This window comes from Quercus suber, unplaced genomic scaffold (genome assembly GCF_002906115.3).
Source record: "Quercus suber isolate HL8 unplaced genomic scaffold, Cork oak 2.0 scaffold_172, whole genome shotgun sequence".
In the NCBI taxonomy this organism is placed as follows: Eukaryota; Viridiplantae; Streptophyta; class Magnoliopsida; order Fagales; family Fagaceae; genus Quercus; species Quercus suber.
Window position 1 is genome coordinate 247,981 of NW_027069632.1, and position 13,796 is coordinate 261,776.

Consider the following 13,796-nt stretch of genomic DNA (forward strand, 5'->3'; position numbering starts at 1 on the left):
TAGTTGGGTTGGGTTGGGTACATAAACCACCTTATCCGTTATAAACTAACCCAATAATCAATATAGATAACAAAAATGAGTAGACCCCAATACAATGAGCAAATTAGATATGTAAAGCCTTATCTTTCAAACACTTAGATTTACTACAAAAATCAAGTGAAAATGTAATGACCTAATGGACCAATAGGAAGCAAGAGCAATTGAAGTTAGTTTTTTTCATTAATGTTTAGACAATTTTTCATAGCTTTGTATAATTCCATCAACAAACAAAAGCAACAATTAAACACAAAAAATTGTAACTTTTTGAATTCTCTAAGTTCTAGCCACAAAATACTAACTTTTTAAATTCTCTAAGTTCTAACCACAATGTACAAATATAATCCCAAAGATATTGAGAGTGAGAATTTTATCTTGTATAGGAACGAAATAGTAAAAAAAAAAGAGTGTGTGAGAGAGAAAGAAATAGATGTGATGCTGGTTGCAAACTGTTGTCTTCGATCATTGCCTTTCCACCAAACTAAATGAAATTCATCACTGAAAACCACTGAAAGAGAATCAAATAAACACCAACTTCATACTAGAGGAGAAAGTGAATAATTAAATTAATAATTAAAAGAGTGATTAGGATTATTAAAAAAAAAAAAAAAACTATTTGATAGAGTATTTTAGGAATTCTAGAGGATCTGAATCACATCTTATTTGATTGATATTGAAGTATGAGATTAAATTCTATAAGGACGTGGTGTAAAACCCATGTTTTACCCCTCCAATCCCAATATGCCATATCATCTTGTCACATATTTAAGAATAAATACAATCACACACAATCAATTCATATAACCATATATAAATCCAACCAAATTGGGAATTTATTGAGATGTTATTAGGTGGGATATGATGTATTGAATTTTAAATAAAATGCTGATGTGGCAATCACTTATTGAATGGTGTAAAACCTATGTTTTACACCCCATCCTTATAGAATTTAATCTCATTGAAGTATATGTAAGTCGCGAAATGGTCATGACTTGCCTAGTCAATAGTACTGTTTTGTTTTGAAAAGTAGAGCAATATGCATATTAATTTATTAATAAAGCTAGTTGAAAAGAAGAGCAAGAAAATAGAGTAGTTTGTCAATGCAGTTTTGATTGATATTGAAGTATATGTAAGTATATGATTGATATTTAAATATATGTAAGTATATGATTGATATTTAAGTATATGTAAGTCGCGAAATGGTCGCGACTTGCCTAGTCAAAAGTATTGTTTTGTTTTGAAAAGTAGAGCAATATGCATATTAATTTATTAATAAAGCTAGTTGAATAGAAGAGTAAGAAAATAGAGTAGTTTGTCAATGAAGTTTTGCAACTTGGTTGTAATAGCAATGCTCATAATTTGTCTAGTCAGTAGTCTTGTTTTTTAAACAAGTTTTTTTGGTTAGACTTCAAGTCTAAGAAGTTAATGAGTTTTTTAGACTAATAAATGAGAATTGCACTAAATAATTTTTTTTTTATGCATTGCTATTACCTTGGTTTCGTTAACCAATAAGGATGAAACTTCAAGTAAAACCCATTTTTCACAAGCCCAAAAGGTGAAGTCCATACTTGTAATGTAAAAGGTGAAAATCACTCCATCCCTCACTCTACAATGGCTCATTCTCTCTCTCTCTGCACTCATAAGAACTCTGTGATTCCGACTCTGCACTCACAAGAACTCAGTGATTCAGACGTAGATAAGCTCTCAAACAATGGCTATGAAGAAGATTTTGGAAAGGTATAATCTTCTCTTTGGTAGTCAAGAAGTAGAGATGTATATGATGTATTTCCTTAAGCTTTAAAAAGCTTAGTCTTTTTTACTCATTGCCCCCCCTCTTTCATCTTCAACCTTGTTTTGTTGCTTATGTGGGTTTTTCTATTGTAAAGTTTGTATTTATTGCTTGGTTCATATTTTTATTTGATGAATATGAAATATCGACTTACTTTGATTTTGAATGTAAAAAAAATCTCCTTGTTACATCTTTGGTATTAATCTTTCATTACATACTATGTTTTACTTTTTTGATAGATTATTGATCGTAATGCCTGTTATAATTGTGTTATACATAAAAGTGTGTTATTCTTTATTACATCTTTGGTATTAATGTTTTATTACATATTATGTTTTTTCTTCTAAATTTTTTTTTTTTATGTAAAACTTCTGAAAAGTTTTTGGATAGCTAATTGATCTTAATGATTGTTATATGTGTTATACATAAAAGTGTGCTATTGATCTGTTATAAGCGATCCGTTTCAGTACTTTTTTAGGAATTGTTTGGTTTGGTAGAACTACTGAACCTTTACAATGATTAAAAAAAGCCCACCAGTCCTAATCATTTTTCACTATAGTTAGGAATGAATGGCTATAAGGGGTAAAGTTGCAAAGGGCCGAAGTGAGTGAGAGAGAGATAGGGAAATCTGAGAGACTTTATCTGACCAGTCTGTCCCTCTAAATTCCGCCATCAAGTCACCATTATAGCTCCTAAACATTGCTAGTGAATTTTTTAGTTATGATTTTAAAATTTGCTGACAAAATATGTTTTAGGTTTTGGTATTTCAATTGAATTGCTTTTGATTTAGGCTTAGGTTTTGGTATGTTACTCTTTAGGATGATTACGAGATAATAGTTATTAATTATAATAGTTAAGGTTTCAATCTGTTTTCCATGTTTGTTTTCAAAATGTTGTTGGGATGATCATTTAATAGTTTTTGTGTTTCCCCTAAATCTGCTATATTGGCTATTGTTTATTTTAATACGTTATGCATAGACTTGGATGATGGAGAAATTGAATTCACAGATTGATGAGATTGGAGACGTAGTGGGTTTTGACAAGTCCAACTAACTTTTGACTTCTATTGATAGTTTATTTGTTACTTTTTCAATGCTATGATTTATATTATCAACACCCTTTTGCAACCCAAGTAACTTAATGCATATAATATAATCCAATTTTTGTGTTACCTTTGATCTTGTGCAATTTAATTGGTGGGTCTCGTCGAACATAATAGACGTAGTGGGTTTTGACAAGTCCAACTAATTATTGACTTTAAGTGGGTTTTGACAAGTCTAACCAATCATTGACTTCTAGTGATAGTTTATTTATTACTTTTAACGATTAAAAAATGTCAAGATTTATATTATCAACACTCTTTTGCAACCTAGGTAACTTAATGCGTATACTATAGTGTAATTTTTGTGTTACCTTCAATCTTTTGCAATTTAATTGATGGGTTTCGAACATTATTTTGTATTCTGTCTGTTTCTAGGATTGTGCTTTAGTAAAATTTGGGAGCATTAAGAAGCATGTGACAATTTTACTTTAAAGCATATGTATCCAATTAGAAAATGATATAGGTATTTTTTGTTCCTTGATGAGATTTATTTGAATTGTAGTATTGTACTACAATTCAAATATACACATATTTGCAATGATATTGCAAATATTGCGTATATTTGCAACGATGCAAATTGCAAATATACGCACCATTGCAATGTTTTTTTTTTTTTTTTTTTTTTTAATATAAATATATATATATATATATATATATATATTTTTTTTTTTTGATGAGTGTCTCTTCTTACATATATGGCAGTTGTGAGTGACTTTGTAATAAGTCTTCTATCATTTGTCCTCTAGATCATAAAAATGTGTATATTCTTGTCACTGTGTTGATTCTCTAAAATTGTATTTTAGAATCGACCAATTCTGTTTCCATTTTTTTTAAAAGGTGATAATTGGGCATATTTGCATTTTAAGGAATAAAGTAAAAATATTGCAATGATGCAGCAAGTGAATTTCACCAATTGGAGATTTTTGATATTAAAATATTGTTAGCTACTTGCTTTAGTAACCATTGATTATGATTTATATTCTTGGCAATGAATTTAGCATAATTTTCTTACCCATATAGATGTAGATAGACATTCACATATAAAATGCCATGTAATTAGGACGCATCAAAAACTTTGCTTTCATGTAACAATGATAGAGGATACTTAGCATATCTTTTTTGGGTTTATTCAAATTATCGGTCTCTGTGATTTATTGCATATCTTCTAGACTTATGAACGCTTCCATAATCGGTATGAGTCTATCTTTCTTGATCATATTTGAGGATTAGGGTTTTATTTATTTATTTTTACCAGGTAACAAAGTAAATTCTTTTATCCAGTACCGTTTAGATACTGATTATTAGTCTCTTTGCGTTTTTATGGTTGTGATGGCTTTTTCAGTGGGTCATGTGCACTGTTTTCAGTCCCACAAACTTCATTTTCAATCAAACTTTTATTAAAAATAAATTTCAAAGCACTATTTATATATTTAAAAATTATTTTTTGTTTTTAATTTTTGGCAAAATAAGTAGTATCCGTATCCGGATACGCCTTGGATTTTACCTTTTTTTTTTTTTCCCCTAACCCTAATTCTGTTTTGTAGTGGGTCATATTTTATCGGGTATTGGTGCTTGCTACTTACTGAGACAAGCCTATCGCGGCTTTAATACATTGTGCGGCGATTTGCGGGGTACAAGGCATGTGCTATTATTACCAAATTAAACAATTAAACATAACTGAGTCTATGTATTTATTTGTTTTAAATTTAACTTAGTTATTAAGGTTTCGAATTGGCACATTTTTAATCTTTTTGATGAATTTATTTTTCGTATATACATATTTGGTTAATAAGTGTATTGCATTGTAGCTCTAAACCTTTTTGGGTTGTCTTGGAATGATGTTTATATGTTTCTGGAATTTCAATCTACATTTTATGTTATTGTCATTAAAATTTCTTACTGATATTATAACAGGCGAGCTCGCATCCAAAACTTTTCAAATGTGCAGCCTGCAGTCAAGTATGTCTTGTGCTCCTCTATACCTGTTTTTATTTATTTATTTTATTCTTGCGGCATGCTTGGTTTACGGTAATGGTGATTACATTATAATAGGAATAATTTTTAAAAGGAATAGAAGAAGCTGTAATGGAATAGCTAATATTATTCATGTGTTTGGTGAGAACACAGGGAAAGATGGTAGAATAAAAACAATTAAAATCAATTTTCCTAAAATGTATATATTTATAAAATATATTGATAAATTTCATGGGTTTAACTTAATCTATTGAACAATTTTATCTCTATAATTGTTTTAAAAGAAAAAATAAAAATGATAACATAACTAAGAATTTAACTTTTTGAATATCATGGGGCCCACTATCATTTGTGATCATATGTAACTAGTAATTAAAAAAGAGTAAAACTCAAGGCATTATTTGTAATACTATCAATTGCTAAATTTGCAATCTGACAGTTTTATTCATCAATTGCAGATTTTTTTGTTTTTGGTCTATTAACTAGTTATATCACAGCGACTAACAAAACATAAATTAGTGGCGGTGAATGTGAAAACCTTGTTTGTGGGTCTAACATGGGAGAAACCATCAACAAAAATAGGGACTGCACCAAACTAGTTGTGGGTCTAATATGGAAAATGGTAGGAGAGAGAAATTGCAAAAGACTAGTAGTGGCAAAAGAAAATTTTCATTTGGAGGAGCGGCTGCTAAGGGGGTTTTTAGGAATTTTATTTATAAGGGTATTGCATTATGTTAAGGAAAAGAGATTATGATGCTTTTGATATTCATAGGGAATGACTATTCCTTGCAATACAAACACAACCAAACAACATAGGAATATCCATTACATTTTAGTCCACCAAACTTGCTCTTAGTTTTAATTGAATTGATTTAAAAGACTATAATTAGGTTTCATATAATTAAATTGATTAAGGCTCTTGTCATTGAATAGGGGACCTAAGTTAGAATCTTCTTGTCTCCTCAAAAAACCAATTGGTGTCTTAGCTTAATAATAAAGAATAATCATCATGAAACAGACATCATAGGTTCAAATCCTATCATATCTATCAACAAAGGATAGAGCAAGCTAGTACCTTGGGTTGCTTTACTGGCTCTTCGAATTTCCCATTCTTGATAGCTTCCAATTCATTTGATCCTCACCACACCTTTGAATGGAAGCATAAAGAAAGAGTCTTATCTTTTTCTTTTTTCTTTTTCTTTTTCTTTTTTTGATAAATAACATTAGGAAAAAGAAGAAGATAAAAGACTCTTTAACTATTGAATTATAAAAAAGAATAGGAAATTTGAGGTATGGTCTTCTAAAGACACACCTAGGCTATTAGTGGATGGAGTAGACTCATTGCTTTTAAATGAAATTCACAGGAATTAATAAATTTTGTGAATGGTTCACACTTAACTTTCCACCTACAAGTGGAAACTTCATGGTGTTTTCAATGGAGACTTCCATAATTTCAATCCCCCCACCCTTAACTATTGAATTATCAAAAAGGATAGGAAATTTGAGGTATGGTCTTCTAATGACACACTTAGGCTACTAGTGGATGGATTAGACTCAATGCTTTTAAATGAAATTCATCTGAATTAATAAATTTTGTGAACGGATCACACTTAAGGTTCCACCTACAAAATGGAAACATTTTAATTTGTTTATGAATTTACTTTTTCATATACAGTTTTGTTTAATAAGTGTATTATATGGCCTTTTGGTTTGTCTTGGAATAATGTTTATATATCTATAAAATTTCTATCTGCATTTTATGTGATCAGTGTTAAAATGTCTTTTTTATAATTGACTAGTACATGGTGTCTTGTTTTATGTTACCCCTAATTTTAGAACAATTTTTGCCTCAGGCAAGTTGATAATTTTCCAAAACGAAACTTGTCATATGTGCAGACTGCAGTCCAGTAAGTCTTCTGCTTCTCCATACTTGTTATTTATTTATTTTTTTCTTTCTTATAATTTTTTAATATTTATTTTTATTTCATTTGTAATTTTAATTAAATCAATTTGAAAGAGTATAATTAGATTCCAATTAGCTCAACTGGTAAAAACTTTTGTCATCATATAAGGGACTTGAGTTAGAATCCCATCTCCACAAAAAACTATTTGGTTTCTTGGCCCGATAATAAAAAACAATCATCATGCAGCAAACGCCATGCATTCAAATTCTGTCATATCTATGAAAAAAGGTTAGAGCAATGTACCTTGGGTTGCTTTATGAATTTCCTATTCTTAGATAGCCTCCAACTCATTCTATCCTCCCTACACCTTTGAGTGGAAGCATAAAGAAAGAGGCTATCTAGGAATTTGAAATTTTAGAAGCAAGGAGCCTTGCACCTCAAGTGGCACTTCCTATTGATCATGGAAATTAATAAATTTTGTGAATGTTTCACCCTTAAGGTTCCACCGATGAATGAACACATTCCAATTTTTTATTTATTTTTTTATTTTTTTATGTATTTTTTAAATATATGTATACAGTTTTGTTTGCTAAATGTATTACTTGGTAGCTCTAAACCTTTTGATCTGTCTTAGAATGATGTTTATATGTTTCTGGATTTTTTTATCTACATCTTATGCGATCATCATTAAAATTCCTTATTTATAATTGGCTGGTATATATATATATATTTTTTTTATTTACAATTGGCTAGTATATGTTGTCTTGGTTATATCACCTCTGATTTTGGAACAATTTTTGGAACAGGCATCACAATGAGTTGAAGCAAAATTTTTCATATTGGAGGGCTGCAGTGCGGTACGTCTTGTGCCTCTCTAGACCTGTTAGTCATATTTTAGTGTCTCTTTATATATTTATTTTAGTCTTATCAACAAATTTATTTATGTACTTCTATCAAAAAAATATTTATTAATTTTATTCTTGGCTTGAATTGAATTGGTTTGAAAGAGTTTAAGTAGGTTCTAGTTATCTTTAGCTAAACTGGTAAAGATTCTTATCGTAGAATACAGGATCTAAATTAAAATTCCATCTCCACTAAAAAAACCAATTGGTATCTTAGCTTGATGATTAAAAACAATCTTCATGGAGCAGACTACATAGGTTCAGATCTTATTTCATCTATATACAAATGTTATAAACCAGTACCTAGGGTTGCTTTATTGACACCTCAAATTTACCATTCTCAGATGGCCTCCGACTGTTCTGTCCTTCCTACACCTTTGAATCTAAGCATAAAGAGGCTATCTTAGGATGGGAAATTAGAGATCCAAGAGCCTTGTAGCTCAACTAGCAATTTTTTGTGTTTCCAACAATGACGTCTAGGGTTCAAACCCCCCATCCACTTTTTTTAAATAGGTAATAGATATCTTCATTAAAAAAAGTATGTCATGTTCAAGATGATGAACAGAATGTACTAGAAACAAATACAAACAAATCAAATAGCGATAGAATGCAAGAAATCAAATTATAAAAAAGAATGGGAAATTTGGGTTATTGTCTTTTTATGGTGCACTTTGGGATGTTAGTGGATGGAGTAGACTTGATGCCTTTAAATGAAATACATTGGAATTAATAAATTCATGAATGGTTTACTTGTAAAAAAAAAAAAAAATTTGTGAATGGTTCGCATTTAAGGTTCCACCTATGAATGGGCACATTTCAATCGTTTATATGTATTTAATTATTTTGATAATTTGATAGTTATAACGGGAGAGGAGGGATTTGAACTTTGGAAATCTTCATTGGAATGATTTTTATACGTTTTTGGAATTTCTATCTATATTTTATGTCATCATTGTTAAAATTTCTTTTGTATAAAATGACTAGTATATGGTGTTGTGTTATGCCACCCCTAATATTTTAACAATTTTTGAAACAGAGGACTTGACATTGATCCGAACCGAAACTTTGTACATTCGCAGCCTGCAGATGAGTATGTCTTATGCTACTCTATACTTGTTATTTTATTTTTCTTTCTTTTTTAATTCTTACTTTTAATAGAATTAGCTTGAAAGAGCATAATTAGATTCCAATTAGCTCAATTGGTAAGTACTATCATTGTCAGTAAGGAACTTGAGTTGGAATCCCATTTTCACAATAAAACAATTGATGCATTGATTTGATGATAAAGAACATGCACCATAGAGCGGACCCTATTGGGTCAAATCTTATCATATTTATACAAAAAAACAGTTAGAGTAAACTAGTACCTAGTAGCTTTACTAGCAATCTTTCTTCAAGCTTCCATTCTATTGCTAGTCTAAATATTATATTTACATATGATTATTTTTTTTAATCTTCTATTTTGAGATATTTATCCATTATCTGAAGCATCCTTTTTTTCTTTTCTTTTTTTGAGATAAAAGGTAGAAAAATCATCCTTTTTTTTCTTGATTGTACTTGGTTTGTTTACAAAAATTTATTTTTGAAATGGGATTCAAGTAATAGCCCAGTGGTAATGACATCCTTTGTGGTGTTCCATGTTTGTGGTTCAAACTCCACCTCCTTGCCTCTACTATCTACCTATAATTTTTTTTTTTTAATATTCCTTTGTGATGCAACTTAAGAACTTCTTGTCCTTGACCAAGGATGGAAATCTCTAAATATTTGAATTATTTGATGATAAAATTTTAGTAAAGAAGAAGCTCCTCCTTCTCATTGGCTAGCTTAAAATATATATACTTGCTATAAGTTGAGAGACAGATTTTTGCTTATAAAATGAAATGGAGAAAAAGAAAGAAAATTGAGACATCTTTTTGTAGAAAATTATAACAATCTATAACTTAAAAACTACCTGACCCCATGTAATATATGTTACTTGATGCCAAGAGCTATTATAAAACCTAGAAGATTCCGCGGTACACTACAGAGACAAAAGCTAGAAATAATTTTTAATTGTTTAAATTTTTTGAACAACAACTTGATCGAGCCTTAGTGGACTATAGGGTTGCTTTACTAGAAATCAGAGGTAGGATGGTGTGTCCATTACATCCAGGGTTCAAATCTTCCCTGCTTGTGACTATTGAATTATCGAAAAAAAATTAGGGTAAGATTGTCCTCTGTCGTCTTTGTCTACTTTTTAGCTTAAGTTGGATCAGGTTAAGTTGTTGTGTCTCGTCTTTGTTAGATTTTAATCAATGATTGAAAATATGGAAGGGAAATTCTAGATCACATACATCTCCATTGTGATGTGGCTAGAGAGCTTTGGAACATGTCTTTCAATGTCTTTGGGGGTTGATTGGGTTATACCGTGTGGTATATTGGAGCTTTCAGCAAGCTGGCAGTGCATATTTGGTAGATGCAGCCATAGAGAGATTTAGAACACTGTCCCTCACCACCTATTGTGGTGTAGTTGGAGAAAAAGTAATGCTAGAAGCTTTAAAGGATTCAAAAACTTTGTCTTAGACCTAAAACTTTTATTCTACAAATCTCCATTTTGAGTGGATAAAGGCTTGAGGCCTACTCTCCTTTGCAAATTTACCTAAGATGCTTGACAATTGTAATTTTAGGCTTAATCCCGAGCACATAGGTTGCACCTCTTTGCGTTTAATTTGACTTAATGAAATATATATATATATATATTGATAAATTTTATTGGAAAACTAAAACAAGTACACTAGAATTATACTAGCTGAAAGATATATGATAGTTCTAAAATTACAAAGATCATATGCTGAAATAAGTTGGAATGAAAAAACCTCCCTGAAGCTCTCATCCACTCTAGTGGTCTTCATAAAATACTCTTTTAGTTCTAACATTGTCCGTTTGCAAACTTCAAAGCTCCTTGCATTTTTTCCCCCTCCAAATGCTCCACATCAAGCAGTGATGAATAGCTTCCAAATTGCACAGCTTTGATGTCTTCCAAAATGACCTTGCCAAATAGCTAGTAAGTCAACAACCCTCCTAGGCATCAGCCAATGAAACCCAAACATGGCAAGACCATATTCCACAATTCTCTAGCAATAGGGAAATGCTACAAAAGTCGATTCACTATCTCCACATCCCTCTTGCACATACAACACCCACTCACCAATATAATGTTACGATTACGCAGTTTCTCTGCTATTAAAATATCACCCAAAGGAAAATAGCCACCTTAGTGGGCACTTTAGGCTTCCATATGCATTTCCATGGGAAATTTTCAACTCCAGTGGGGACTAAAACTCTATACTAAGATCTAACTTCAAATTCTTTGTGAGGAAATGGGCTCCAACATAATTTATCCATGCCCACACCATCAACTTTAGTCGAATACAAAGATCCAAGAAAACAGAGAGAATTCCAATTCCAAATCCTGAATTGCTCGAGAAAAGTTTAACTCCCAATGAACTGAACCATCCCTGGAAAGCATATGTTGAGCTACGGTAGCTTCCTTATTCTGAGCTAGACGACACAACTCAGGAAAAACCTCTTTGAAGGCAGTTTGACTAGTTTCACCACATCAAATATCCAACAAGAATTTTTTGCTAGTACCATCTCCCACCTCATTTGATATAAATGAGAAAATTTGTCCCCCCCACGCTGTATATATTCCACGGACTCACCCCATAAGCCCCTTGAGCAGCCTTTGTGCACCAACCACCCCCCATAGAGCCATACTTCAGATCTACTACATGTCTCCACAAAGCGTCCCTCTCCGTGCCAAACCTCGATAACCATTTCCCTAATAGGACTTCATTCAGTTCATTGAATAATCTGATCTTCCTAATAGCCAGCCCACCATTCTGATACGACGAACACTATTATCCCAGTTCACCAAATGGAATTTGGATTCCTCCCCTAGTCCTCTCCAAAGAAAATCACACTGTAATCTCTTGATATGCAAAGCTGCAACTTCAGGAATAGGAAATAGAGACAGGAAATACATTGGGAAATTAGAGATTATACTTTTTAGAAGGGTAGTTTTACCTCCCTTAGATAAATACATGCGTTTCCACCCGCTAATGATCTCTTCATCTTTTCCAAAACAGCATTCGAGGTAGAATTTGATTTAAATTTAGCACCCAATGGTAATCCCAATTATATCATTTGTAAACTTGCCATTTTACATCCCAAAATATGTGCTAGAACCTCCAAATTCGGCACATCCCCCCAACTTGTACCAACTTAGATATTTGTCCAAATTAACTTTCAGTACAGATAAAACTTAAAACCCAGTAAAAAGAAATTGCAAGTGCCAAATCGGTCTAGGATCAACTTCACAAAATATCAGTGTCGGCTGCAAAAGTAAATGAGAAATCATAAGATTATTCCTCCCCTCCCTGTCCACTGAGAAACCTGCAAGAAGACCGTCACCAACTGCTTTCTCCATCATTTTGTTCAAAGCTTCCATTACAAGACAGAGCAGCAGGATAATGGCCCACAATTTACGTTCTCCCCACCCCCCCTTTTTATGACTTACGTCTTGTATAAACAGGTGAGCATAATCCAGGTTTTGAAAGTATACTGATGTGTCTTCACATATGGAATCCGCATCTACTTATGTTTCTCATGTCAATGATTTTCCTGTTTCTTAAATTTCCTTTATCAATAATTCCATATGGTGCTAATTTCTGTGGCCTTGGTACGTGTTTAAAATCATAAAAGGTCCTTGCTATTGCATGCTAATGACATCATTTTTGGAACAGGCTAGCTAGAATTGAACACATAATTCGCACGAGAGGAGAGTCAGCCAGGTCTATGACAATTGGGGAGATAGCTGAGGAACTTAAGTATGTCTTTTCTTCAGAAATTGATACTTTTGTTTTGTTTTTGTTAGTCTTGGGAGTATGTTATGTTTGGTTTAAATAGATTTTGTGTTATAATGGCACCATATGAAGATTGCCTTTCCCATTTGAGTAGAGTTGATATTTGACAATTAAAGGTTCCTCTGAAAGAAGGACCACTCAAATGATTTGTGATTAAGTGGGATAACGCATGAAATTTGGTTTATTCTTTTTGACAAGCTTTGGGTCAAATCTACTCTTCTTTTTGACTTGTACAAAAGAGAAAAAATCTACTCATTTTTTTGGTTAACAAATTGAGATTCATGTTTGGTTCTTTAGGGGTCTCACTCTGTTGATGTAGCTATATGCCCACGAGGGAGTGGGTTTATTGTGTGTAGAAAATGGTGCTTACATATTCTCCCTCCTTTTCCTGTTTCTCCTTGTAACATATTTATTTATGATTTTTCAATGTGCTTGTCTCAGGGATTTCGGATTTATATGGCAGATATTGGCTGCAGCTGAGGAAGGGGATGTGAAGATGAAGTAACCGCATTGACTGTCGGAGTGATATTTAATTATAGGCATGTCATTTAATCCTATCCTTTTTGTAGGGAAGCGTGTTTGAACCCTTGTGCATGGTAAATGGTCCAAGTCTATCATGCGTATGTAACTGATAAGGGATTTGAAGACGAAGCAGCAGCATTGACTGCCCGGATGATATTTAATTAGGCATGTCATGTAATCCTATCCTTTTGTAGGTGTGTTTAAACCTTTGTAAATAAGTAAATGCTCCATGTCTAATTTAAATGTTTGCTAGACATTATCTAATTTAAATGGTCTAAACCAAGTGGTATTAGTTTTCACAAAAGAGATGAAATATTGTTATTTTTGGCTCTTATAAAGGAAAAGCATTAATATACTACCCTCGTGGATATCAATGAATTGCTGGAATGTACATTTGATTTGAGTGATTTAGTTTAGCCTTTGCCAATTAAGTACCTTGATCAAACTGATTGACAGGGTAATAAAAATTAAGATTATTCACACTGGCCTCTTTAAAAATCTAGCCAAAAAGTACCTTGATCAAACTGATTAACAAGGTAATAAAATTGAGAGCATACACACTGGCCTCTTAATCTAACCTAACTCTTACCAGAGTGCAACATCTTTTACAGTTTACTTTAATTAACCCATTTTTCACATACTCTTATTTCTGGCGCTAGTATT

The 13,796-nt window shown here is 32.0% G+C and overlaps 1 protein-coding gene across 2 annotated transcripts; it reads left to right on the forward strand.

Annotated features, from left to right (window-relative positions):
* Nucleotides 1-1,506: 1,506 nt before the first annotated feature.
* Nucleotides 1,507-13,437, forward strand: LOC112038250 (uncharacterized). Of its 2 annotated transcripts, XM_024071049.2 has the most exons (8): nt 4,066-4,119; nt 4,472-4,565; nt 4,842-4,886; nt 6,755-6,808; nt 7,612-7,662; nt 8,744-8,797; nt 12,492-12,575; nt 13,053-13,437. In XM_024071049.2, exons 1-8 carry the CDS (start codon nt 4,101-4,103, stop codon nt 13,114-13,116), a joined length of 465 nt encoding a protein of 154 aa, XP_023926817.2. In that variant the 5' UTR covers nt 4,066-4,100; the 3' UTR covers nt 13,117-13,437. The 2 variants fall into 2 exon arrangements, with proteins under 2 accessions (XP_065634113.1, XP_023926817.2); XM_065778041.1 differs by lacking the exons at nt 4,066-4,119; nt 4,472-4,565 and adding an exon at nt 1,507-1,773.
* The last annotated feature ends 359 nt before the right edge of the window (nt 13,438-13,796 follow it).